Raw genomic sequence first — 24,513 nt, 5'->3', positions numbered from 1 at the left:
TGATGCTAACTGAACTACGTATCGTCAGCTGACAAGAATAGCTTTCCTATTTGGTAACCAGTTTTTTATTTGATAATGTCGTCTTCAAGTTATCAAGGTTTAAAGTAGGCGACAATTTGATCCCCGCTCCCTGTATATATATAAGACGAAGGATAAACAAGAAATTGTATTCCAGTCCTTTTGAAAACGGAGCATAAGTATGTTATAACTTTTTACTTCATTTATTTATCAAAAAAAAAAAAAAAAAAAATCAATAGCCATGACGTATCAAGTGAGACGAGGTAATAGACAGCTTATAACAAAAAACATTGGTATTTTTGCATTATCGAGGTAACGTTGTGTTGTATAATAATACCATAGATTAAAAGTATGGCTGAGACCAATTTGGAATATAAGGAATCACAGTTAACCCTTTTTTTTAACATAGTAATTCATCAATCTTTCCCAATCAAATGCTTTATTACTACATATACCTCATTGGCAAATTTTCATCCTAGAGATAGACAAAAGTTATCATATGGACTAGTGATATTCTAGAGGGTGGGCCAAAACAATTAAAATAAAAAAATATATAGAATAATACTTGTTTCATAAAATATTACATTTTAATTTATTTAGTTAATTAATTCGTTTTCTTGCAGGTAACCTTAGCGTTTACAGAGCTTCTTATTTGATAACAAGAATGAATGAAGTATTAAACAACCATACAGGAGGATCACTCATAGAATCAATAATGGGCTCTTTGAGGAAGAGTATGTATAAAAGACAGCCTCTAAGGAAACTTTGGATAGGCTACAATGTTGAATATTTACCTCCTGTGCCTGTAAGAATAGTTTTTCCTTTATAACAAACTTCAAGAAGAAATATCAAATAAGATTTAACTTTATTCTGATATATATTAGTGCTGAGGAATACCACATATTTGATTAATTTCTTTGTTCACAGAAATCTCACTGACAATTAAAATACATATATAAGGTTTGGGGAAAAAGTAATTTCGTAATTTTTGCTTTATTTCAATGTTTCATAAGAAGTGATACAATCATCCAGTTGAAGCAAATTATACCCTGTTCTGTTTGATAACTTGTTGGGAAGATAATTCAACTTCATAATGCCCTTCTTGTAGAAACCCTTGTCCTTATTGGCAAAAAACTCAGACAACCAATTTTTAATGGCCTCTATCGAGACAAATTTGTACCCTCAAGCGCATTGTCCTTATCAGAACAGGCGACAGTCACTTGGTGCCAGGTCCAGACTGCAATGTAGATACATAATAACTTCATATCCGAGCTCTTGGAGCTTCTGGCACATCATCAAAGAAGTGTGCGGCCTGGAGCTGTCTTGATGAAACACGATTCCTCTCCTATTTGAGTTTCTTTTTGTATTCAGCTTTCTCAAAATGATTCAAAACGGTTTTATGACCGATATTTAGCTCCTGAGTTATGCTATGAATGCTAACATCACGGTATAGGACTGCTAGTGCTAGTGCGTGACAAATCATTCACCTACACTACACCAGAACAAAATCGCTCGAATCACTGTTGTGCAACACAAACCGAAAGCTGCCCTGATACATCACAAATTTACTTGGTCGCTTCCGACGCATTTTTTCTTTCAAGCAGTTAAAATGTAAAATATGGCAATTTTTTTCCTTTGAGACCCCCTAATGCAACCCTAACCCCTTTGACGCAAGATAATTCACAACTGAATCGGCGAAAAGCAATACAGTCCGATATGTGTTAGTGGTATACACTCACACCTTTACAATGTTTTATCGTACGATCCGATATGACCAATAATGAACAAAATATACTTAGTTAAAAACGGGCGGGAAATACGAATTACTTTTCCCGAAACAATTATTATCAATTGTGCAACAGTATTTTCGCACTCCGGCTAAAACACACATTTGTTATTAGTATTTAAGCCATGAAACACTAAATGATCTTTAAAATTTTCAAGGTGCAGTAGATTATCCCTTTAGAACCTTTTTTTCTTTTAAATACCGTTTTAAGAAAATAATATCGATTCAGAACCATATTTTGAAATGAAATAACTGTATAGCTGAAAGTTAAAAGTAATAAAAATTGATAAAAAAATATTTCTGCATTCGAAAGTTAAAGTTATCTTAGTAATAAACCTTCTATTACAACTTAAAAATATTGCCCATAAAAAAGATCGATTTTGATTGACTTTTCAGTTTAATTTTTTATTTTTTTATAGAATATTTTGTTAAGCAATAAGCAATTAAAGTTGCATGAAAATGCTTCAAAATTTAATATAGTAAAGTCAATTTTGACTAATTGGAATAAGTAATTTTAGAAACAGGATGATTTACCCCAATTTAAATATGTTTCATATCCTATTTATTTTATTTGTATTTATTTACTAGATGTAAGCAATCTTATTTACTTGTGATTTCTGAGCTTTTTCCGCTTCTTAAATATTTATATTACAGTTAGTCAAATAGTTGACTCAATAATATATAATTTCAAAAAAAGTTCACGCAATCTTACATTACATATTTATTAAATATTCCGTAAGAAAATGAAAAGTTGAAAGGAAAAAAATCAATCAAATTCAAACTTCATTATGACGTAAAAATCATTTAAGCTGTAATATCATGTTTATTCTTTCATTTTAGCTATAATATAATGAGATTTGAAAAAAATATTTATTTCTTAAATAAAACCCTTCATTTTTGTATGATTAGATTGACTTTGTACGAATTGAATTCAAGACATCCTTCAAATGAAGGAATATTTTAATCAATTTAATTGACATTACTTACATTTATGTATATAGTTTTTTTTGTTTCAAAATATGATAAAGAAATAAAATAATTTTTATGTTCTTTGTTAGACAAATAAGATTCCTGCCATTGTTGCATGCGAAAATAAACTTAAAATAGTCGCGGAATTGATTCCTTTGACATTCAAATCGTTCTTAAATTATGGCGTGAAAAATTTACTCAAACTATGGAATCGAATCACGATTTTTAGGAATTCTGAATCGCCTTACTTCTAATTAAGAAGATTATTCGTTTATGAAGAGCAAGTTTGGTCTGGAAGGAGAAAATGAGAGGGTCCGTATTTATCTTCTCCTGAATATTTCAATAGGGTGGCAAATTGAGAAATTAAAATGACTGATCAAGTGAATCAATCATGTGAGTGCATTTGTACTAAAAGTGTCTGCGAAGTGTTTGTAGTCATTGATTTCAGGCTTATAATAAGTAGTAAAAAATATAAAAATTATGCTACATTTATGTTAGAAACACAAAATTCAATCCAGTGATCCATCAATTATATCATAATAATTATATAAGACTAAGTTATCACTTTGTTCTATTATTGGACAAATATTCATCTATATATGAAATACTAATGTTTATAACACTCGTATGTAACATACAATAAACAAGGTACATATATACCCAAATCAAAATTTCACTTTCACTATTGGTCCCACCACTAATAAACGTATTCGCCAGAACATGGCAATAATATGTACATATAATGATAGTGCACACATAATAGAAATATTATAAATAATGATAAATAAAATTCGTCACCCTCAAGGCATATATATTTTGTTGAAAGAATAAAATCAATTTAATATTTTGTACCTATCTAGGTATACATACAAATTATACTGTATAAAATATAAAACATACCTATCTAAATCCACATATGTTTGAAAGAATGAAAAATCCTTCTTTACCGACTTTTCTTTTGTATTTTGCAATTTGAATCATTGTTGTTTTCATCCTGTTTCTTCTATCTATGTATGTAGAGAAATAACAGAGTAAAAAAAGGTTCTACTTACATACATATATCATACGGAAGTCGAGGATGATTCTCCAATATCTATTTTCTCTTTAGAAATAACATGTACGTGCAGGGATGATTATAAAAACAATATACTTAGGTACGAGTACATGCATGTTCCTGTCATGAGTCCCTATCTGATGGAAAAAACAAAAAAATAATTTTCTAAGTAAAAGCTTTAAGCTACTACTTGTACTAGAGTGGTCTGAAAAGTTTCTGACTTCAACGTGAAGATAACAGAAATCGTAAATAAAAGCTAGTCACATATATCTAGTATCTGGTGAAAGTTATTCATAAAAGTTTTGCCCATTTTGGACGAGCAATTGTTATGTAACAATCGTTTGAGCGAGATGATGTGAGTTTTTTTTTGTTAAAATGGACAAAATCGTGTATTGCTCTGTTGGTACAGCTTAGGCGTAATAAATTGTAGCTTTGGTGCCGATTATTAACTGTAGATAAAATTTGGATACACTATTTTACGCCCGAAACAAAAGTACTGTGAACTGCAAAGATTTTCGTCAAGAGAAGGGGCAATCACTTGTATGAACGATTATTTGCAGAGAAAAACGCCGAGTACTATTAGGACGGGTAACAGAGATAGAGGCCTTTATGGCAAGGATAGAATACTTTAATTTGATACGTTGTGGTTCTAAAACACATACCTGATCTGTTTTACTTGCTCATGCGTGAGAAATGAACAATTTGTTGTGTGAGATTGTAAACTTGATTTGAAATGTGTGCTGTCTCATGACAAAAGCAAGAGACTTAATAGTTCTAAAATGGTTAAACATTAGCTGACAATCAAAAAATAGTTCCTAATTGTACAAAAAACATTAAAGAAAAGTTTGAACAGTTTTTAAAAATATTTAGAGGTAGCTCAACGCCCCTAAAGTTTTGAAAATTTAAATTTGTGAAGAAAAAACTGAGTATTTCTTTAATACTGTCCATATACCTTAAATTAAAGCTTTTTTTGAAAAATAATAATTTGAACTAACTAAATTTACAATAAAATATATAATTTATACTTGTTTACAAAAATATAATGTTCAAAATAATATCAATTGAAGTTGATTGAAATTTAGCTCATAACCCTTTTTTAATTTCTTTAGCATATTGCAACTTAATTATTGGACTGATAAATGTGAAAATTTGCACTTACGTTTTATTTACATTAAACTCAACGAAAAAATTTAATTTTTTAATAAACATGACCCTAGTGACCTTTATATAACATTTTCACAGAAAGTTACTTTTTTAATTATATTTTAACACATAAATACAGGAATAAAAATCTAGGTTATCCTAGACGAAAATGGTAATTACAAAAGAATATATCATTTGGATATATTTTGTTCTTTATCATGCAATTTTATTCATTAACCTATGAAGTTTATACTTTTGATGCGCAACCAAATGAAATTATAGAGGACGAAAGTGAAAATGATTAACATTTTTATTAGACTGAGGTTGTCCAAAGGAGTATTGGATACTTGAGATACATTGACCTAAGATTTGATAAATACTCTTACAATGAAAACACAAACATCCCCTAAACTTTCCTTCCCTTGGAGTCAATTCGAATTATAATCTAAATCTTGAGACTATACATCACTTTTGAACGCCACCAGACATGGCACATAGTACCAGGTGACCTATATTTAACTCCACGCTTAGGGGCATTCCCAAAAAATATAATTAATAGTTGTAATAATTCTCAATTTCCATCTCTTGAATGTAATTTTTCAAGTATAACACAAGTTCCATTATTCTTTACGGTATTTAAACTTGTAGTTTCAAAACACATTGCTTTGATGTTGTTTCCAATATCTCATTCTTTAATTGCTTAAAATACAGCATTCGCTAGTTCTTCTCCTGTCCCAGATGAAAGCTTGTTCACTGATAATAGTTTTGGAATTCCTTGTCCGTAAACTAACACAGGTAATCGATCATTTTTTTCGGTTCTATTAAGATTTGGAATCATTTTTCCGTTCCAATGAACAAGAGGAACTTCTTGACTGAAATTTGTTTTGATATCATAACTTTTTGAGTCTGTGCTTTGCCCTGTTTTGACGAATTGTTTCTCTTTTAAGTGAGAAGTTCTTTCACATTGTGGCCCAGACTTTGAGCTGTTTATGATAATATAAAAACTAATTTTCGTTGGTTCGATCAAGGCAGGTAAAAGATCAGAAGTAATAGAGCTTTTTTTTCTTTTGTTATCTTTTAGAGTATTCGTTGATATTTCATCTTTACTTTCGTCATCTATATTTTCATTAGTTTGATCTTCAGAGGTTAATGAAGAAGATTGCATGATTAAGTTCTACCATGCTTCCTCTCTTGCTTTTTTTAAGAGCTGATCTATTGGTTTTTATCAACTCCAAACATAGACCCTTTTCGTCCGTTTTCTCGCTGGGTTAAGAGGAAGTCTTTGTCTTCTTGCGACACGGAGGTAGAAGTCATAATTTATTTGATACATCAAGAAAAAATAACAAAAAATTATTAAACTGATAATTTTCGATAAGGATGAGCTAATTTTAATTGCGGTTTTGATGTATTAAAATTGAATTTAAAATGTACCTTTCTGTGAAAAGGTCATAAAAATGTCACTAAGGCCAAGGTAATAACAAATTTAAATTTTTCCGTTGAATTTAATTTAAGTTAAACTTAATTGCAAATTTTCATATTTATCAGTCCAATAATTTTTTAACCTAAGCCATTTACTCTTCTAACAAAAATTGATTTTATTGTCACCCTATTAGACATGAATGCTGACGCAAGAACCATTGAGTTAATTTGTGACTAATCATCTTGTTTTTCCTTATAATCCAAGGGGTGCAAACTTATTTGTAACAAGCACACTTTGGATCAGTTTTGAATAATGACCTAGAATTCGCTAAGACAAATTCCTTTTGTAGTTCATAATTTTGAAATAATTGTATCTCGTAATATTTCCGTCTACAAAACAGTAGACGGAAAGTGACCAATATTAATTGCTTGTTAGTCATTTTTCGGGACTATTCAATATTTAATTGTATGGATTGTTCGTCTCTTACCAAGAAGTAATTCGAGTTCAATCAATCACAAGTTGTTACCTTTATTGTATCTCAAAACCTTTCTTCCAAAATAAATATACAAAAGAAAGGCCCAAAATCAGTTAGTACATATCCAATTCTTCCTAACTATAGAATCAATAAATAATTATAGGGAATTGTTCACAGCTTAACAAGAGCTAATTCAATTCTAACCTATCAACGTTTAAAACACTGATAAGGAGAAAGGAAGCAGAAAAATCGGTATTTGACAATAAAATTCATTGTTAATTTTTATGTTAATGAGACAATCATATGATTAGCGTTAAAATACTTATAATGAACAAGAGAAGAAGAAAAATCGATAGCTGGACTCAATTGTAAACCTTAGTGCTTGAGAGATAACACCATCAATACAAGGTTTACTCTGTTCAATAATAACCATTCTTCTAATTGATTTATGATAGTGTTTTATGATGAGTCTTTCGATTTCAATATATATTTACAGAAACTTAATGATTTAATCCCTTACAAAAAAACTTGATTATGTTCCAAGAGTATTTTTTTTTAAGATCTATTTCAGTTTAAATTGAAATATAAAATTTGACCCGCTGATTTTTCTTTTTTTTGCCATATGGATCAATTTAAAAGAATAAAGAAAGAAAAAAATCTTGGTATGATCGACATCGGGACACAATGGCATCTTCTACTTCTTTCATAGAAAAAGAGGGAATCATCCAGTGCATTTTCATTAAGATCGATTATGCACGTTGCCAATCGAAGTAGAGTGGTAAAAGATGTTGTATATTCGCCCTATAGAGAAATGCAAAATACACCTGAGGAGACCAGAAAAACCAATTGGCTTGCAGTGGCAAGGATGCCCCACATGTTGAGAGTAAGTTCATCAAAATTAAAGTAACTGAAAGGATGGGGGGGTACTTAATAGGATTAAATACGTTGGGTGACGTCTTTGAAACTCGAGAAACTCATCCAGTAGTGAAAATGCTGAAAAGTTCCCTTCAACAATACTCCTTCAAACCAAGAGTGAACCGAGGATTTCTAATTCGAGAATGAGGAGTTACCTTGCAAAAGAAGATTTTAAGGATAAGTTTGTGGAAGTAACAAAGGAACAAAACAGTATTTTACACTAATTAAAGTCGTCTGGGACCCTATTCTTAGTCCAAGACAGATGTATCTAAAATATGGAATATCATCAGGGGGTCTCTTTACAGGGAAACACTTTAAAGACTCACGCTCTAATAATGTAGAATGCAACATAACAAAAACAATCCCACTCGTATTCCGAGACTTCTAGCTGTTGAATAAAATCATGGAAGCCGTCGAGAACGGATAGGGGAGAGGATTTGAAGGAGTCCCTCTACAAACGAACTCCTTTACGGTTGTGAGGGAACCAGCATAATACTTCGTGTGTATCGAGATCCCTCTGTTCCTATATGAATGATACATACATTCTTCGCGTCACCTAGCAAAGTTATTCTTACATACCCTCTAGTAAGTGCCATTTGTCATTAATTAAAACAGACATTCTATGATTTTTATTATTTTGATATTTCTTTAATTGATCATATGTATAAGTAAACATTATAATAATAAATTTAGTCCTTCTGATCTAGGAATCTTTTTTGAAGTCCATATAAATGAAGTATGTTTCCTTTTCTTGGAACGACCTGGACGCAAACCTAAGCCCATTGAGTTCAAGAGTATAATTTATCCCGAGTGCAACGAATTTATTAAAAAGTTTCCTGACAAAATGGTAAAAAAGGTTTTGTTCGGGAGAAAAAGAGCACTTGCTCATTTATTTTAGGTACATTTATGTATGAATAGACTATATCTTGGTAGATAGATGCATGAAGTATATTAAAAGAGTAATAATTTCCCAGTAATTCAATGGATTTACTACTAAAGTTTTTATTTTGAAGTCTTCTATTTTGCAGGGTCAAAGCATTTAAACGAATGATTAAACCTTCTCCTAAAAATGTGTAAATTCATGAAAGGGATCTTTTTAAGGTGTCATAGATTTTTTTTTATGTTCATGGTAATAGTATTTAGTTAATGAACCATGAGTTCCACCTCAAAAAATGAATCTTCCTCCTTTTTCCTAATTTTTAAATCTTTGGATTTATATTGATTTTTAGTGGAAAAATGTAATATTAAGCAATAATAAATATTTTGGATGTAGGTATATGTCAATATCTCAAATTTAAGCTTTAAGATAAATGTGCAGCCCTTTTTTTAACAATTATTATTATTGTTATTTTTTTTTTTTTTTTGAAGAGAAAATTCAATTATTATTTTTTAATATAATAATTTCGAATCTTCATTTTTATGATGAAATGTAGTGTCAGTAAGTGTACCCAATGGCCCCACCTTAATATTTATCATCAGTATGTATAAAATAAACTACTTTTAAACTATTATATAATAATAATTGTATATTAAATAGTTTTAAAATTTATTATCAATATATACCTATATTGTGAATTAAATTATATTACTTTCATTAGTTTAAAAAAATATAATTGCAAACATTTTTTTTTAAATCTTGAAAAAAGTTAAATGCAGAATCGTAGTATGCAGTTTTTAACACGGAAGAGTTACAAAAGTTTGGTCAGTTATAACCACTCTAAGCATTGCATAATTTTCCTCATAACTGTAACAAAGCAAGGTCATTCGCAAGATTTTAAGAAATTATATCCTATCACTTTTATTTTAAGAATTTTTAAATTATCAATTAAGTTTGATTAAATTGATGGTTGGTGTTGCATCACAAAAGATTCATCTATGTTTATTTATTTTTGGTAATTCATGATAAATAATTTTAATGATGTTTTAAAATTGAATTTACCATTATTTGAATAATTTTTTTTTGAGTCATCGATTTTTCAAATACTTATTTGTGTTCTAAGCGTTGATTGATGGAACTCAAATTAAACTTAGAACCATTCCCTACCACCAGACGTTTAAAAAGTCTTTTAATACCTATTAAATTACTTTTTTTTTTAGGTTTTATAGATCTTATATGAGATTTATTTGTTGAATAATGAACAGAACAAGTGTATTTAGCTTCAAAATTGACCTTAAACATATTTCTAGCTAACTTAGAAAAAAAAGATATACGCAGAAAGTTAACAAGCTGTTAATTTTATCCTGCTTGACATTATCGAACTTCTGGAGATCAACCGTTTTTCAGTTCCATAAACGCTTAGAAAAGGGCTTTAAGGTTCTTCCTCACTCAGAACAGACGCTTAAACTTGTCCAGAGACCACAAAAATTGACGTAATGAAAGCTATCCATAGCTGAACTTGCCCAAAAGAAGCCGTGTATTCACCACCGTATAAAATTCTGTCACAGCTGCCGGCATTAAGTCTTCGATAATTTAGAGAAGCCCTTCCTGTCTTAAACGGCACAGAAAACTTGCGATTGTAGTATTTTCGATACTTCAAATATTGTTCAAGAGTGAATGGCAAAAAGTACCAACTTTTGTTTCTAAGAACTTAGACCTTCACAGAGTCTCAAACTCAAACTATTGGTATATGGTACAAATATAGTGTAGAGGCTAGAAAATACGACGTAGCAATATTCAAGCTCTTAAGTTATTTGTCATCTAAGAATGAAGAAAATTGATAAGAACTAATTCCTAAAGTTTCCCGTCTCGACTAGATGTCATTATTGAGGGCTATAGAAATCCTATTAATAATTAAGGATGTTTTACATATGTTAAAAATATTATTACGTTAAAAAAAACTTTGTTTAACTTCATCAAGCTGAAGGATTAAAAAATTTTTATCATAGTGAAGTATTAGAAGAATTTTTAAATACTTTTGAAAAGTATGTAACGATCATTGAATAATTGTCCAATAGTTGGGGAATAATTGATCCGCATATTTTGAGCCTTTTCTCTCACCCTCTTTTAGAGAAGAAATTGATAATTACAATTAAGATAGCATTGTCATAAAATAATGAAAGATTAAATAATATTATTTATTTAGGACGTAAATCAGAAAATTAATTTGTTTGGTGAATGGTTAATCCGTGAACTTGATAACCTCATTCCATTAAATAACACAAAAGGGATTGCAGATATTTTTGCACTTAGTATAAAGTAAATTTAGTTTATTTTATACTAAGAATCTATTATAAAATCTTGCCCTTATGCAAATGTTGTTAATGAAGTAAAAAATATTAATTATTATTAGAAAAGGTTTTTCTTATCTGGATATGCTAATATTAAGGTTTTCAAGGCAGTAAACGTTTTAGTCATATTTTTATCATGATAATGAAGACAGAATGACAATCAAGAATAGCAGTTGAAATACATAGTATATTGTTTTTCATATTTTCTCAATTCAATCCAAGATCCAATATACTATGCTCTAGTTTTGAGAATATTACAATGTAATTGCAAGAAATATGTTTGAACAAGGAAGGTCCAATTATAAGGGTTATAAATCTCAACGTAACTTTGTAATATATGTATGAATGTACTTTAGGGTAAATTTCCCTTACTTTTTAAGTTACATTGTGGCATAGCATGGGTGAAATTTATGAAAAATAAAGGAAAAAACTCATAAATTATTGAAAGGGGGGCGTTTTTATGATTATAATTACTACGAACTCTCAATGTTGATGAACCAAAAGATAATTTGATAAAATTCAATCTTCATCAAAGAATACAAATTTCAATTAACATTCATGCTTGAGCCTACTGTTTAATTCGAAAACAAAAGGTCATGTCTCCCCCCTTGAGGAACAAAGGATTATGGACTTGAAAATCAAATAATTTTTCCAAATATTTGGGTAATTAACATGGGAAATTTACACCCGATTTTATTTTTTCTACCGATTGGAATAAAATTTGGTCATTCAAATCAACTGTTTTTGAAAACACGGAAATCAAATTTCATATGTATGAACTATAGGCCATAAATCAATACAGCTCTAAGGTCTGATATCCTTTTCATGATGAATTTAATGGAATTTAGTTTTGAAAATTCTTACATTTTTGACTTGAGTAGGTAAACCACTTAATTGATGAATGCAGATCAGTTGATAGCTATTAAGTTATGAAACTACTTTTTTTAGTTATGTTATTATAAAATATGTTTGACCACGAAAATAATTTTTAATATTACAAAGCCCATAAATAATGAAAGTAAACTACCATTTTAGAGACTAAATAATTCATGCAGTATAATTTGAAGATTGACGATACTAGATATACTCGTATAAGCATGCCTCTTCCAAAAAAAATTACATTTATCTTCGCATATCGCTTATATATCACCTTCAATCTTTAAGTTATTGTGCATAAATTGATTAGTTATTAACATTATTGCTTAATTTCATTACCTCCGCCAAGGAAGTTGAAAAAAAAATTTGTTTTTGCCTATATTTGTTGATTATTTTGCTTTGTCAGTCACCAGGATTGCATCAAAAGTTACAAATCAATTTGGAGCAAACGTTGTTCGAAAATTATAAATGGTCACAGTAAGAGGCCATTAAATTTTGACATGTCAAAGTAGCACAAACTATTAAAAAAAACATAATCGACCATAACTTTGGAACAAATTGAGATAAATAACTCAATTAGATTTTAGGCAGATGAGTGCCCATTCTATGTTTATTTTTTTGTTCCATAAATTCTAGATATCAAGTCATTTTTCCATCTTTTCTTTCCACTTGAAGCATAGATCCTTATATTTAGTTAAAAAACATACAGTTTTTAGTGGTTGAGTGTATTGAGACAAACATTTTTTTTTTTTTTTTTTTTTTTTTTTTTTTTTTTTGCAATTATGTAGAAATAAACATATTAAACGATATCCTTGTTAAATAATGAGTTCCTTAATAAAGTTTTAAAATTTAAAATAATTGTTAAGATTAAAATTGGTAAATAAAAAAATGTGCGGTAGCCTATTTTCTATTGAAATTTGTAGTTTTACATTTAAAAATGTTAAAGATAATATATTAAGCCCTACATTATTGAAAAATGCCGTCTTTATTATCTTTAATGCGTTGATTGGTCAAAATGACTAGACTTGCCTAACTTGATCATTATTAAACACGTAGAAACCATTGAATTTAAAATTAAAATCACACCCTTTTACATATATGAACAAATTAAGCCTCTAATATCTGTTAAGCTAATATACCATCAACGGGAATCTTTTTTTCTATAATGAGATATTTTTTTCTCTTTTTCTGATATTTTTTTAATAAAAATCAGAGGTTATGTTTTGGATTTGAAAGTCAACAAATATGTTTTGTGATCAACAATTTTTTTTTAATAGAAATATCTATCAAATAATGTATTATTTGTATATATCAATTAAGTGGTTTACAAACTACAATCCAAAACGCAATTTTTGGTTAAATGAAAAAAATTCATAAATGACTGAGAGCTGGATTAAATTAAAGATGTGAAACTACATTTTTGAGTTTTTCAATACTAGGTAATGACTAATTTGACACTCAAAATTTCATTCAAATCGGGTGAAAAATAAAATTGAGTGTAAATTTTCCATAGAGTGCTCAACTCACATTTACACAATAAAACTTTGTTTTGGATGTAGTGTTGAGACTCGATCCGATACCGATTTTTCTAATGGTTCGGATTTAATTAATTTTTCTTATACCTATATTTCGGTCGAGAACGCAATCTCAGATCGTGGACATAAATTTAATCGTTTTCAAATTGTAGACCAATTTATTCGGTCTGACCCAATAGACTGATTCTTTTTTCCGACATGCTCTATAGATCGGGTTTCTCCTTATACCTTTTATAAGAGTTGTACAGATATGAAATCCTTTAAACTTCATATGATGTCATTGACCCGATGGCCACAGTTTTGGAAACAAATATGAAATTATCAATAATTCGTCTGAAATATAGTTTTAGACCTAATTTTATTTGAGATCGATTAAGATTGGTTTTTTTCGTGAAACCGGTCCAGACCGATGTTCTTCTTTGGGAGCAAATTAGTTTCGTCAAAAAAAAAAAATATATGGTCTCAGACATGTGTAGGATTGATTTTTAGACCAAAAACTCCAAAAATAATTAAAAGCTTTTATCACAACACATTATTATTTATTTAATCCTCGGATAAATGATTAGGATTTTATCTAAAGTTGATTTTGTAAGAAATAGGGAAAAGGTTCATCTCATCTTTTTGACAAATCTATAGAGAGATTTATATATTCTCCGTCCTTTCCATGCCATAAGGGACAACACCAGCAAGTAACAAGTAGCACAACTATGTGGTAGAAGGAACAACAAAATCATGAAGAACGGCTCTTGTCAAAGCAAATCTAAGGTATGTACTTATTTACACACAAAACCCCGCGTGCGCTAAAATGGTGCATATGTAGACGAAAAAATAAGGAACTGTTGTAAACGTAAAAGTCATGTTGCCGTAAAAATTTTCATTGATGAAGAAGAAATTTCATTCCAAAATTGAATCTTGAATCAGTAACACAGGAGTCTTTGATACTACATATTCACATACAAAAAATCCTTTTTTAATATATATATATATCATTAGATCAAAGTAGTGTTAAGTGATTAGATTATTTTTTTTGGCAAGAAATCTTCAAAAAGAGTGATTTTTTTCTTCAATTACATATTTTGGATTCACTATAATCATAATATATAGCACATTTATAATTATACAACACTCATAAATAGGTAAGTTAATTAACCGTAACAGGTTTTCCTTGAGGTTAGAAACTGACCAAATAAGTATGTTTGTATGTTTATCGTTGAATGTTATTTTTATTTTAAGATAGTTCATATATTATATACTATATAGTATAGGTATAGATACTCATACATACATAAGCCTCCTACGTAACTTTCAAAATTGCATACTATGTTACTTTTTTTTTGCGGGTGATTCTCTATCGACTAACATTCACGTGTTAAGTTGTCAAAAAATGACTCCATATACATATATGAGAGATAAATAACACCTGTAGATTTTATTGGGGTTGTATTATAATTGCTTTCTATGAATGAAAACATTATAATTGTTATTAAAAACACCACACACAACACAAGTGTTGTTTTTTCAAATGTATTTTTTTAATCCATTTTTATCATTATACATATATTCATATACATATTCCTTCACACATAGAGTTTTTGACATCTTGTACTATCATTAATGATAGGTAGTTTGACAATGTGTATGACTAAGCACATTTATAGTTTTTCTTCTTCTTGGAATAGCAATGTGTGCAAACTCAATACTATATTGACATGAACGGAGTTTTTCACTGCATTTATTTAAAGCAAAAGGGTAACTTCATGGATGACCTTGGTCTCTGCATTATATTTCATGCATACATCAATCAATAACAATATCTCATTAACAAAATATTCTGCATTTAATTTTCAGGGATGAATCCTCTTGCAGTACCAGCATCCTTGTTCTCTCTATCACCAACCACACTTTCATATTTTGCACTCCTTATCTTCCTATCACCTCTCCATGCTCAAGAAGATCTCTCAACAACACTCCCTCCTATCCCCACTCTCCCGGAGTCATTAAACAACGATGAGAGTGCTCCAACAGAGTCTGCGGATAAATTATTTGAATGTGAGCCAGAGTATGTTTCCTTTGAAATGGTAACCGGCTTTGTCTACACCGCTCCTCAGGACATGTTGGACTCACAACCCGGTACACTTATGTTGACAAAATGTATAGACACCTGTGCAAGGAACTCTTCTTGTCTATCCATTAACTATGAAACGGGTCTCTGTGTCATATTCTCTTCTAGTGCGAGTGGAAATGGAGGTGCGTCAATCTGGCAGGGATTTTATGGTTTTTTTAACACTCTTCCTTTTTTCAGGTCAATTAACTCCAAGTCAATTCCCCGTTTTCACAATCTATGTTCAAAAGACATGTTTGAAACATGCGGCTCAATGTAAGAATGCTTGGTCTTTCGAGCGAGTCATGAATCATGAACTGACAGGATTTGAGCCCGAAAAAAGTTCTGAAGCAGAGGATCGCGAGGATTGTATGGACCTTTGTTTGAGTGAGACGGAATTTGAATGCAGGTGAGGAATGTCTTAGGTTCATTAACTTTCAGGAAGTAAATTCTTTCTTTCTTTTTCCCCATCTACCCCTTTGACATTACCTATGTAATACTTTTAGCTTGTCATTATTGTTATTTGTACCAAAGAAGTCCAAACGTGCAATAATATCTTAAAGGATCAGGTTAGTTAGGCACAAATATGCAATAATAATAATAATAAAACCAGAAATTTTCATGATAAATTAGCTTTGAATAATTGATGTAACATCATCCTGGCAGAAAAAAAAATAAAACATTTTTTGTAAGCTTTTGATTTAAGTTTTAAAATATGAATAAAAAGTATTGGTACTTCAATATTATCTGTTTGTTTGAGAATCAATGGATTGTAATGTGATCCGATACATTTTTTTTTTGTATGTATCCTCTCAATATTGAAAGGTCACAGACTATGAATATTATTTGTCATATTTACCATTTAAAAGTAATCCCCCTCTATTACATATATATACAGGAAATCTTCAACACTTTATAAAAACAACAAAAATTATTTCCTTTTACAAAAATATTCTTTATTCCACCCCAGTATTAGTTAGTTATGTAATTATATTTATTATACATAATGAATACATTTCCCCCTTGTTGATATATGAATATGTAGGTATTTTCTTAGACTACTGTTCTTTAAGTGAGATTTTTTCCTTCCGTGTTTCTTGTACCGTGGAAAAAGTTTTACTTACTTCAACAACCAACCAACGGTACTCTTCTCCTCCCTGTTGTAATTGCATATACAATGTAAAACCATAACAATTTCTTTTGTAAATAATAAATGATTATGAACAAGGCGTTAAAAATGACTGAAGAATGGTCATTTTACCCCCTTTCTTTAACAACAAGAAGTTACCTCATGCAATATGGGAGATATATATAGTAGATAGACGGTTGTCATTAATTACTTATTAGAGTACAAGCATTCATTTATTTATTTTGGTATGTGGTTAGTTTTTGTTTTTTTGTTTCTGTAGCAAAAAAAAAAATGATGGCAATGTGGTCAACAATGAAGAATAAACTATATATATTATATTTTATATACTTAAATGTATATAAAGTATCTGATGATGATGAAACTGGATACAATTAAATATTTGACATTTGAATAGACATGAATGTAGAATGGATTTTTAACCATTTTTAAGGCTTTTAAGTAATGAAATAAGTGCTTCATTTCTTGAGGGATAGAATGTTGCAGAATGTAACATATGTAAATGTATAGCTTTTATAGATGAATCTGTTTGGTTATAATGCTCATATTTTGTTTTTGATTACATCAGCAGTTCGTAAGAAGTTATTAGAACTTGGACACAAACGAAAGTTTAAATATAAGTATTTGAAAAACCTACCTACTTTCATGCATAAAGTACCATGGGCACAGTAGGCAGAGGACCCAATTCGTTTTCCCTCCCCAGTTTTACTACATATATGGAACTATATATATACCAATATGTTTACATATTGCTCCGTCTCCCAATTTAGAAATCATATCTTCACTTCTGTAGCACACCTATTAGAGGCTTCTCAATTACCAGGAAATTTTCCTTGAAAGAGATCCCAGGACATTTTGAAATGAAATAATAAATATTTTGAAACTTAAGTCGTTTATTTTATATATTAATAACGAACAAATCTCAAGTGAAATCATGTTTTCTCGTTATTTTTTGTTGGTGTAAAACCTTGATAATTCTCGGACAAGAAACCCTAATACCAATATATCAAGAGCAAAACCTCGGATTGCGAGACACTTTGTTACCAACTATAAATATCTTTTGGATTGATAGCCAATTTTAACTACTTCAAAACATCTATCCACTCAATTGAACTTGATGTGTGAACGTTCCAGCTTCTTGAAATATAGACATATTGATAATAACTACATACTCTATTTTGTATAATAGTATTCTATTTATTATTAACTAGTTAATTTGCCCGGAGTTATTAGTGATGGACCAACAAACAAATTTTGCTTTAATAATATAGAAGATAACTCCCCAACATATCATTCATGTTACTCTAAATTTTTCATCAGTAGACTCCCACGTAGCTACTCACTCAATACTAAGACGTTCTCTTCTCAAGAATAAAAAATAATGAAAAAAGTTAATTTGATTTGATGAGTAAGGGAGTTTTAGCTAAACATCATCTAAAGTCACTTTCATTTTTTTAAATTTTTAAATAAAGTACTTCCTTTGTTTTCTTTTTTAATATGAGTTGAACTTTACACCTTCAAAATTTCATTTATTTTATACAAAGCTTCCTGTATATGAGACTCCCTTTTTCTCCGTTATATTGTACTGGTATATCTTATACATCAGGAAGCAATATATACAGTTCACCCTGTGACTGCTTTTTTAACATTCAAACATTTATAATTCAAGAACTTGACAACCCCATCGATATCAACAATTTGGCTCAATAACTTATAGCAAGTTGACACAGAACCAATCTTGAATATAGGTCAGTCAATTATAGGATTTGCATTCTAAGTTATCTGATAAGTTGAGATACAGGTGAATGTTATTGATACTTTAGATCCTTACTTTGATTTATGATACTTAATTTAGTCCTGATATGGCCCTCATTTTTTCATTGTAACAATGAATAGTTTCTACATTCATGCAATTGGCGGTACCAACAAAGAATTAGCGAAAATAATTTTTTGATAGAAATTGAGTATAATTTATCGAAGAATACAAATATAATCAAGGGTCAATCTTGAGAAAAATCATTATTTGTCTTGACGAGACACATTTTCATATTTTCTATAAATTATTTAATTATTATTTTCCACCTGTAATAATAAAATAAAAATCCTCATTGATTTCTTGATGAAGGGAATTAATTATTAACAAGTAATACGTAAATAGTTTTGTAAAATTATGTACTTATATCTAGATTTTTCTTCTTCTAAAAAAGATCTAAATATATTTAATCTCTTATTCTCTTTACAATACAAAGAGAAGGGTAATGATAGTGGACATGAAGTTTTCATCTTCAATTTGTAATTTTACACATTCAGGGCCATGACAATAATTGTCAAATGAAAAAACTTTGACAGTTTGTTACAAAATGTTTTTAAAAAAAGACCTTATTATAGCGTTATTTAAGAAGAAAAAAAATTAATATCAATACTCACGGCAATTTATTCTAATTTCTGACTATATTAAAAATAAAATAAAATAATTATAACGCTGTCTTTAGAACAAAATATTTCAAATTTGAAGACCAAATTTTGGGCAAAATGCCGGGGGTGTACTTCCGGCCCTAGACTCTACAGTGAAATAAAAAATATATTTTTTACATGTTTGCTTACCTGATATGTAGCTAAAAGGTAGATACGATTTCTCTATACAAATAACATGTATATATTTATTATTATATCACTTCATAGACTACATATAGATTTGCTTGACTGAGCTAAACGTAATCAGGGGTTTCCCTAGCAATAGCATACAGAGAATAATATCTAATATTATAAATGTTGATACTAAAAATACATTTTTTTGTTATTATTATTCTTATACTTTTTTCACACTCTGTTTCTTGTAATTTATGTGAATCTATGCTGTTGTTGTCTTTTTTCCAAAGGGGTTGAATGAAGAAAGAGAAATTTTTTGGACAGTCAAGAACTTCCGTGACGAATTAACTCAGAGCCATGCTTCCTCTTTTTCTTCCCCCCCTTTTTGACTTCAAATTACGAGAAGAGCAGACACACTCAAACCATTCCTAGAGCGTCTTTAGATGAGAATTGTATTAATGTTGATAATAGAATGTATTAACAATAATTCATCATAGCACACGCACGGGAGAGATAAATCTTCATTGAAGGCAATATTCTTTACTTACACACGTAAAAAATAATTTATTGTTTCAGCACCACGTCCTCCTCTTGTCATTGTTGCTAATGATCCTTGTCAATTTCTTCTTTATTGCTGCTAAACTGTGGTTTTGTTGAACAATTTATATATGTTCTGTTATATAGACTGTAATAGATAGTATGTAATAGTAATTATGCTACGATCTCTTCAAAATATAATGAGAAGTAATCAATCAAACATGAAAACCTTTTAAATATATATTATGTACATATATATAGGGACTCAATGCCTCATTCCATTTGGAGAAAATGAAATTTGATTTTCACACAGATACATTGAATGAACAATGATAGATTTTTTTAATGTCTGTAAGTGTAAACACATCACAGTATTATAATTATTGACTCTTTGATATAACTATTACTCCACCCAGTTTCCTTATTTTAAAGGTTCATTAAGAAACAGTTTTGGTTTCAATTTAATTGACAAAGCATTAATTTGCAAAAATTTACATTGAAAATTCACTTATTCGTTTTTTTTTTCTTTCTTAGATCTGCAAACTATAAGGCTTCTAGTAAGAGTTGTTCTCTCTCTTCTCGCGATCGACATGCTCAAGCCGGCTTCCCTGGTTTCAATACTGCAGAAGGAACTGACTATTTAGAAATCAACTGTGTCTCAGATCCAAATAAACTCTGTGTCTATGATCAAACAAAAGGGAAAATACTCAAGACAGTAGACTCTGTGTATCAAGCGATAGCTTCAAAGGAAGACTGCCAAGACCTTTGTAATAATGCTCCATTCCGTTGTCATTCTTTTGATTTCAATGACACTGGAGATAATGTTTGTCGACTCTCACATCATAGTGTATTCACCCTCACTCAAATTGAAGAACCTTATTTAGCCATTGAAGAAGCCACGACCTATGGATTAAATGCTTGCTATGACGTAAGTATCAATTGTCACGCATCGGACATGACGGCAACAGTTATCACCTCTACTGTTTTTAATGGTAAAGTCTATGCAAAGGGAAGTCCATCCACTTGTGTCGTGGACATTAAGGAAAGTATGAATTTCACTATAACTATGGCCTATAATGATCTCGAGTGTGGAGTTGTCAAAGAAGGGCCTGGATCATACTCCAATGAAGTCATTATTCAACATCATGATCGTATTGTTACAAGCTCTGATTTGGGATTGAGCTTGAGTTGTCAATATGACTTAACAAATAAATCCGTGGCTAACGCAGTTGACATGACCATCACAGGAGAAATATCACCTGCATTATATGAAGAAGCTGTTGTGGAGAGTCCAAATGTTATTATGAGGGTAAGGATTAACTTTTTTCCAATTGTTTCTTCTTTATATTTTGAGCTTTTGAAATAACAGGTAGCAGATCAAACAGGTCAGAATACAAAAACAGCTGTGGTTGGAGATCCTCTTTCTCTTATCTTTGAGGTCATTGATCCCGAGTCCCCCTATGAGATCTTTATTCGTGATTTAGTTGCTCTTGATGGGGCTACCACCAACGAACTTGAGTTGATTGATTCACGAGGATGCCCTGTTGATACGTCTATTATGTCAGAAGTACGACAATCAGATTTAGGAGAAAAGACTTTGGTCAGTTTATTTGATGCTTTCCGATTTCCAACAAGTGACATGGTTCAATTCAGAGCAATGGTTACTCCATGTATTCCAATTTGCCCACCAGTTCAATGTGATATCATTGATTATACCGGTCAATCATTAACTGTTGACTCATTTGGAAAGAGAAGAAGACGTAGAGATATTTCTGCCAATCATAATCCTTTGGTTTCTCAAAGAGTAAAGAGATCTGTCGACCCTACAGAAGTTCTTGTTGTTGAGAGTTTACGGTAAAATTTTTTATTTTATTCAGGGAATTAGTAAATTGCATTTATTTAATGTTTTTTATTTTTAGAATCGTTGATCGTTATGGAAAGTCCACAAAGAAATCCGATTCCAAGAATAGACAACAAAAAGACAAAAATAATCTCCGATTCCTTGAAGATGACTTATTTTCCTCTGAAGATATTTCAAGTGCCTCTACTTCCTCATGCTTTGAAGAGGCTAGCCTCATTGTAGGTGCCATTATTTTCATTGTCGTTCAATTGTGTCTTCTTCTTCTCTGGACTTTCCTTTGGAAGAGGAAAAGGGCTCTCCTTGCAAAAGAAGTATTGGTTCCTAGCTTTGGGGGATCTGAGAGTGGGTACACAGCTTCTTCAGATAGTCTAAGTTATCTCTATGAATCAAGGATCCCACATGTTAGAAGAAATCATTAAGTTCAAGAAATGAATCAAGCGAAATCTTGGTGCTAAATTTTCTGAATTCAATACCTAAAAAATCTTTTCTACAGAAAAGGAATGACAAAATAAAAATTTTATAAATCAAATTCAGTAACAAAAAAAGAAAAGAAATTTAAAATAGTGGCATTCCATGACATTTGCTTTTATTTAAAAAAGAAAAGAAAAAAAATGAGCACCACTTAGCTGAAAGCTTTAATATTTAGTTTGTCTTGTACTCTCAATATTTAAAATTTATTGTAAATTTGTTCTTCGATCTCTTCTAAAAAAAAATGGGGAATGAACCTCCAAATAAAAAAAAAAAAATCCATTTTTTTGGTATACTTTGTAGGTATATCAACATTGGCATCCGGTTAATAATCCACTGTCATAGCGCATTTCCCTTATATAGTATTATTATTTTTTTACATTTTTTTTTAATGTTGTTCAACATTAAAATTTTTTTGGATTGGTGTTGGTAACATTTTTATATTTTCATAAATATCTATCTCAATATATCTATTATTTTTTTTTGTAGAATTTAGAGTGTTTTTCCCAATATAGAAAATTATATTTGTATCCAAAATATAAATAAATATCTGTTATTCTATTTTTAAAACGTCTACAAGAATATGTTTTAGATTATAATTTCACATCATGCCTACGTATATATATCATTTTTACTTATGCATATTATGCAATCTAGAATGTAAATCTACTAGTATACCTACATGAGACATTTAATGTCTGGCGTTTCCTGAGTAATTGTATTGAAATATTAGTCTTATCAGCATCATTAGAATGACCTTTTATTAATATTCTTGTTATGTTGCATTTATAGTTAGGGATGGGATTTTTATAAGAGTGCAAGCAGAATGTGGAAGCGAGACGTATGGTTTAACATAAATTGAGAGCTTTGAAAATATTAGCTACCTGTATTAAAATTTTTGGGGGAGAAAAAGGAATTATAGAGAACCTTCTACATTTAAAATATCTTTAGTGCAGTAAAAAATTCATAGTTATACTTAAATTCGTATATTTTTATTTTAATATGCATTTTCAAATCAATTTACATCAAAGATAGGGGGCAATTATTCTTTTAGAGGTATACGTTAAAACTGTAGTGACCTATAAAAAAGTAAACAAAAAATAAGAAAGACCACACACATCAACCCTTTTTCTTTTTCTAATCGGTATACTTAGTTTTTTCTTTACAGAGATCCCTTCTCTATCAATGAGTGCTCTGAATCAAACCAACTTCTACTCCACCCTTTTACGAACATAATGCTTTTATTATTGAAAAGAACATAAATTAAGATCTATGCCACAGATTACTTTTTAAATAATAAGGAGGATAATAATTACTTACTTTAAGCTTAGAATCAGTGTTATGTCTTTCTTGTTGTAGCTAAGACTATGTTTCTGCATTTATAATTTATTCGATGCCCCCAATGTTGGATCATCCATTATATTCGACAAAAAGGTTTTCCTGACCTCTTGTATGATATTTATTACATAAAACTGTCAACATAGAGAAAATAATGAAGTAAAAATACCATAGATATAAAATACTTAGAGTTATACTGTTTTTGTAGGAAAAACCCTTTTCAAATAATTTATATTTCTGTGATAGCAATACATTTCTTAGTTATCAACTTTACATAGACAGAAAGTCAAATACACCACTAACCTAATTTAGATGAGAAAAAATCTTTATAACTCCTTAAACCTTATGACTTAATTTATTTAATGAGTTTATACAAGAGGCTCTACCTTTTGACTTTTAATATTTGTATCCCCTCTCTACTTTAGGCCTTATCAGAGTGAGAGCTGTGAAAAACTATGATATCTCAATAGTAAATAGTACGGGTTTTTTTTTTAAATTAATTATTTTAAAACCATTATTGACATTTTATGCAAAATTATTTTCCTACATTGGTTAATTTGAGCAGAATTGACATGAAAAAGAATTAAAGTTTACATATATAATGAAAAGTGTAGAGCTAATTTATTAGATATTAAAGGAAGACATTATCTAGACATAATCTTATATTTCATTAAATATAAGTCCAAATATGTATATATTGTGTATCAACTGTGTAATTTTTATAAGATGCATATTTGCAATAGGTATCATTTTTACTTATACGAGTATAAAATATGATTATATTTATTCTTGAATCAGCTTCTTGTCTCTAATACCTGATACTTTACGCTTCGTGTCTTTTTTACTTCAAATCTAAAATTTATCCATTGCTTCCATATAGTTTTTCACGATTGGGCATTTTTATCCAAAAGTTCATCGGCTATCTGTATATTACACTTATTAAAAAAAAAATCAGCGCCCAATACCTTTCTTTAGATGCTATTATTTATTCTCTCAGTCAGTAGAGATTTAAAATTGAGCTTTAAGTTTATTTCAGTCCGTAACATTTCAATT

General features: G+C 29.9%; 2 protein-coding genes across 2 annotated transcripts in view; both read left to right on the top strand.

The window, feature by feature from the left end:
* The first annotated feature begins 250 nt into the window (after window positions 1–250).
* The window catches only part of ENGase (cytosolic endo-beta-N-acetylglucosaminidase), a 212,235-nt gene continuing 187,972 nt past the window's right edge, over window positions 251–24,513 (top strand). The window contains exon 1 of the mRNA XM_040709689.2: window positions 251–261. The gene's annotated coding sequence lies outside the window, so the exon portion shown is untranslated. The remainder of the gene's footprint in view (window positions 262–24,513) is intronic.
* LOC121115630 (uncharacterized) lies at window positions 14,305–22,692 on the top strand. The gene is made up of 6 exons (XM_040709710.2): window positions 14,305–14,555; window positions 15,268–15,666; window positions 15,722–15,929; window positions 20,328–21,102; window positions 21,163–21,647; window positions 21,713–22,692. Exons 2-6 carry the CDS (start codon window positions 15,270–15,272, stop codon window positions 22,071–22,073), a joined length of 2,226 nt encoding a protein of 741 aa, XP_040565644.1. The 5' UTR covers window positions 14,305–14,555; window positions 15,268–15,269; the 3' UTR covers window positions 22,074–22,692.

Source organism: Lepeophtheirus salmonis, chromosome 4 (genome assembly GCF_016086655.4).
Source record: "Lepeophtheirus salmonis chromosome 4, UVic_Lsal_1.4, whole genome shotgun sequence".
NCBI lineage: Eukaryota > Metazoa > Arthropoda > Copepoda > Siphonostomatoida > Caligidae > Lepeophtheirus > Lepeophtheirus salmonis.
Note: the sequence above shows the minus strand (reverse complement) of the source record. Positions and strands in the feature narration are given on the sequence as shown.

What these genes read in the sequence shown, in the direction of transcription:
- LOC121115630 (XM_040709710.2), top strand. Translation starts at nt 15,270, where the DNA reads ATGAATCCTCTTGCAGTACCAGCATCCTTGTTCTCTCTATCACCAACC. An exon ending in TAGTGCGAGTGGAAATGGAG is followed by an intron (nt 15,667 to 15,721) that starts GTGCGTCAATCT and finishes TCCTTTTTTCAG; the next exon opens with GTCAATTAACTCCAAGTCAA. An exon ending in GTCCAAATGTTATTATGAGG is followed by an intron (nt 21,103 to 21,162) that starts GTAAGGATTAAC and finishes TTGAAATAACAG; the next exon opens with GTAGCAGATCAAACAGGTCA.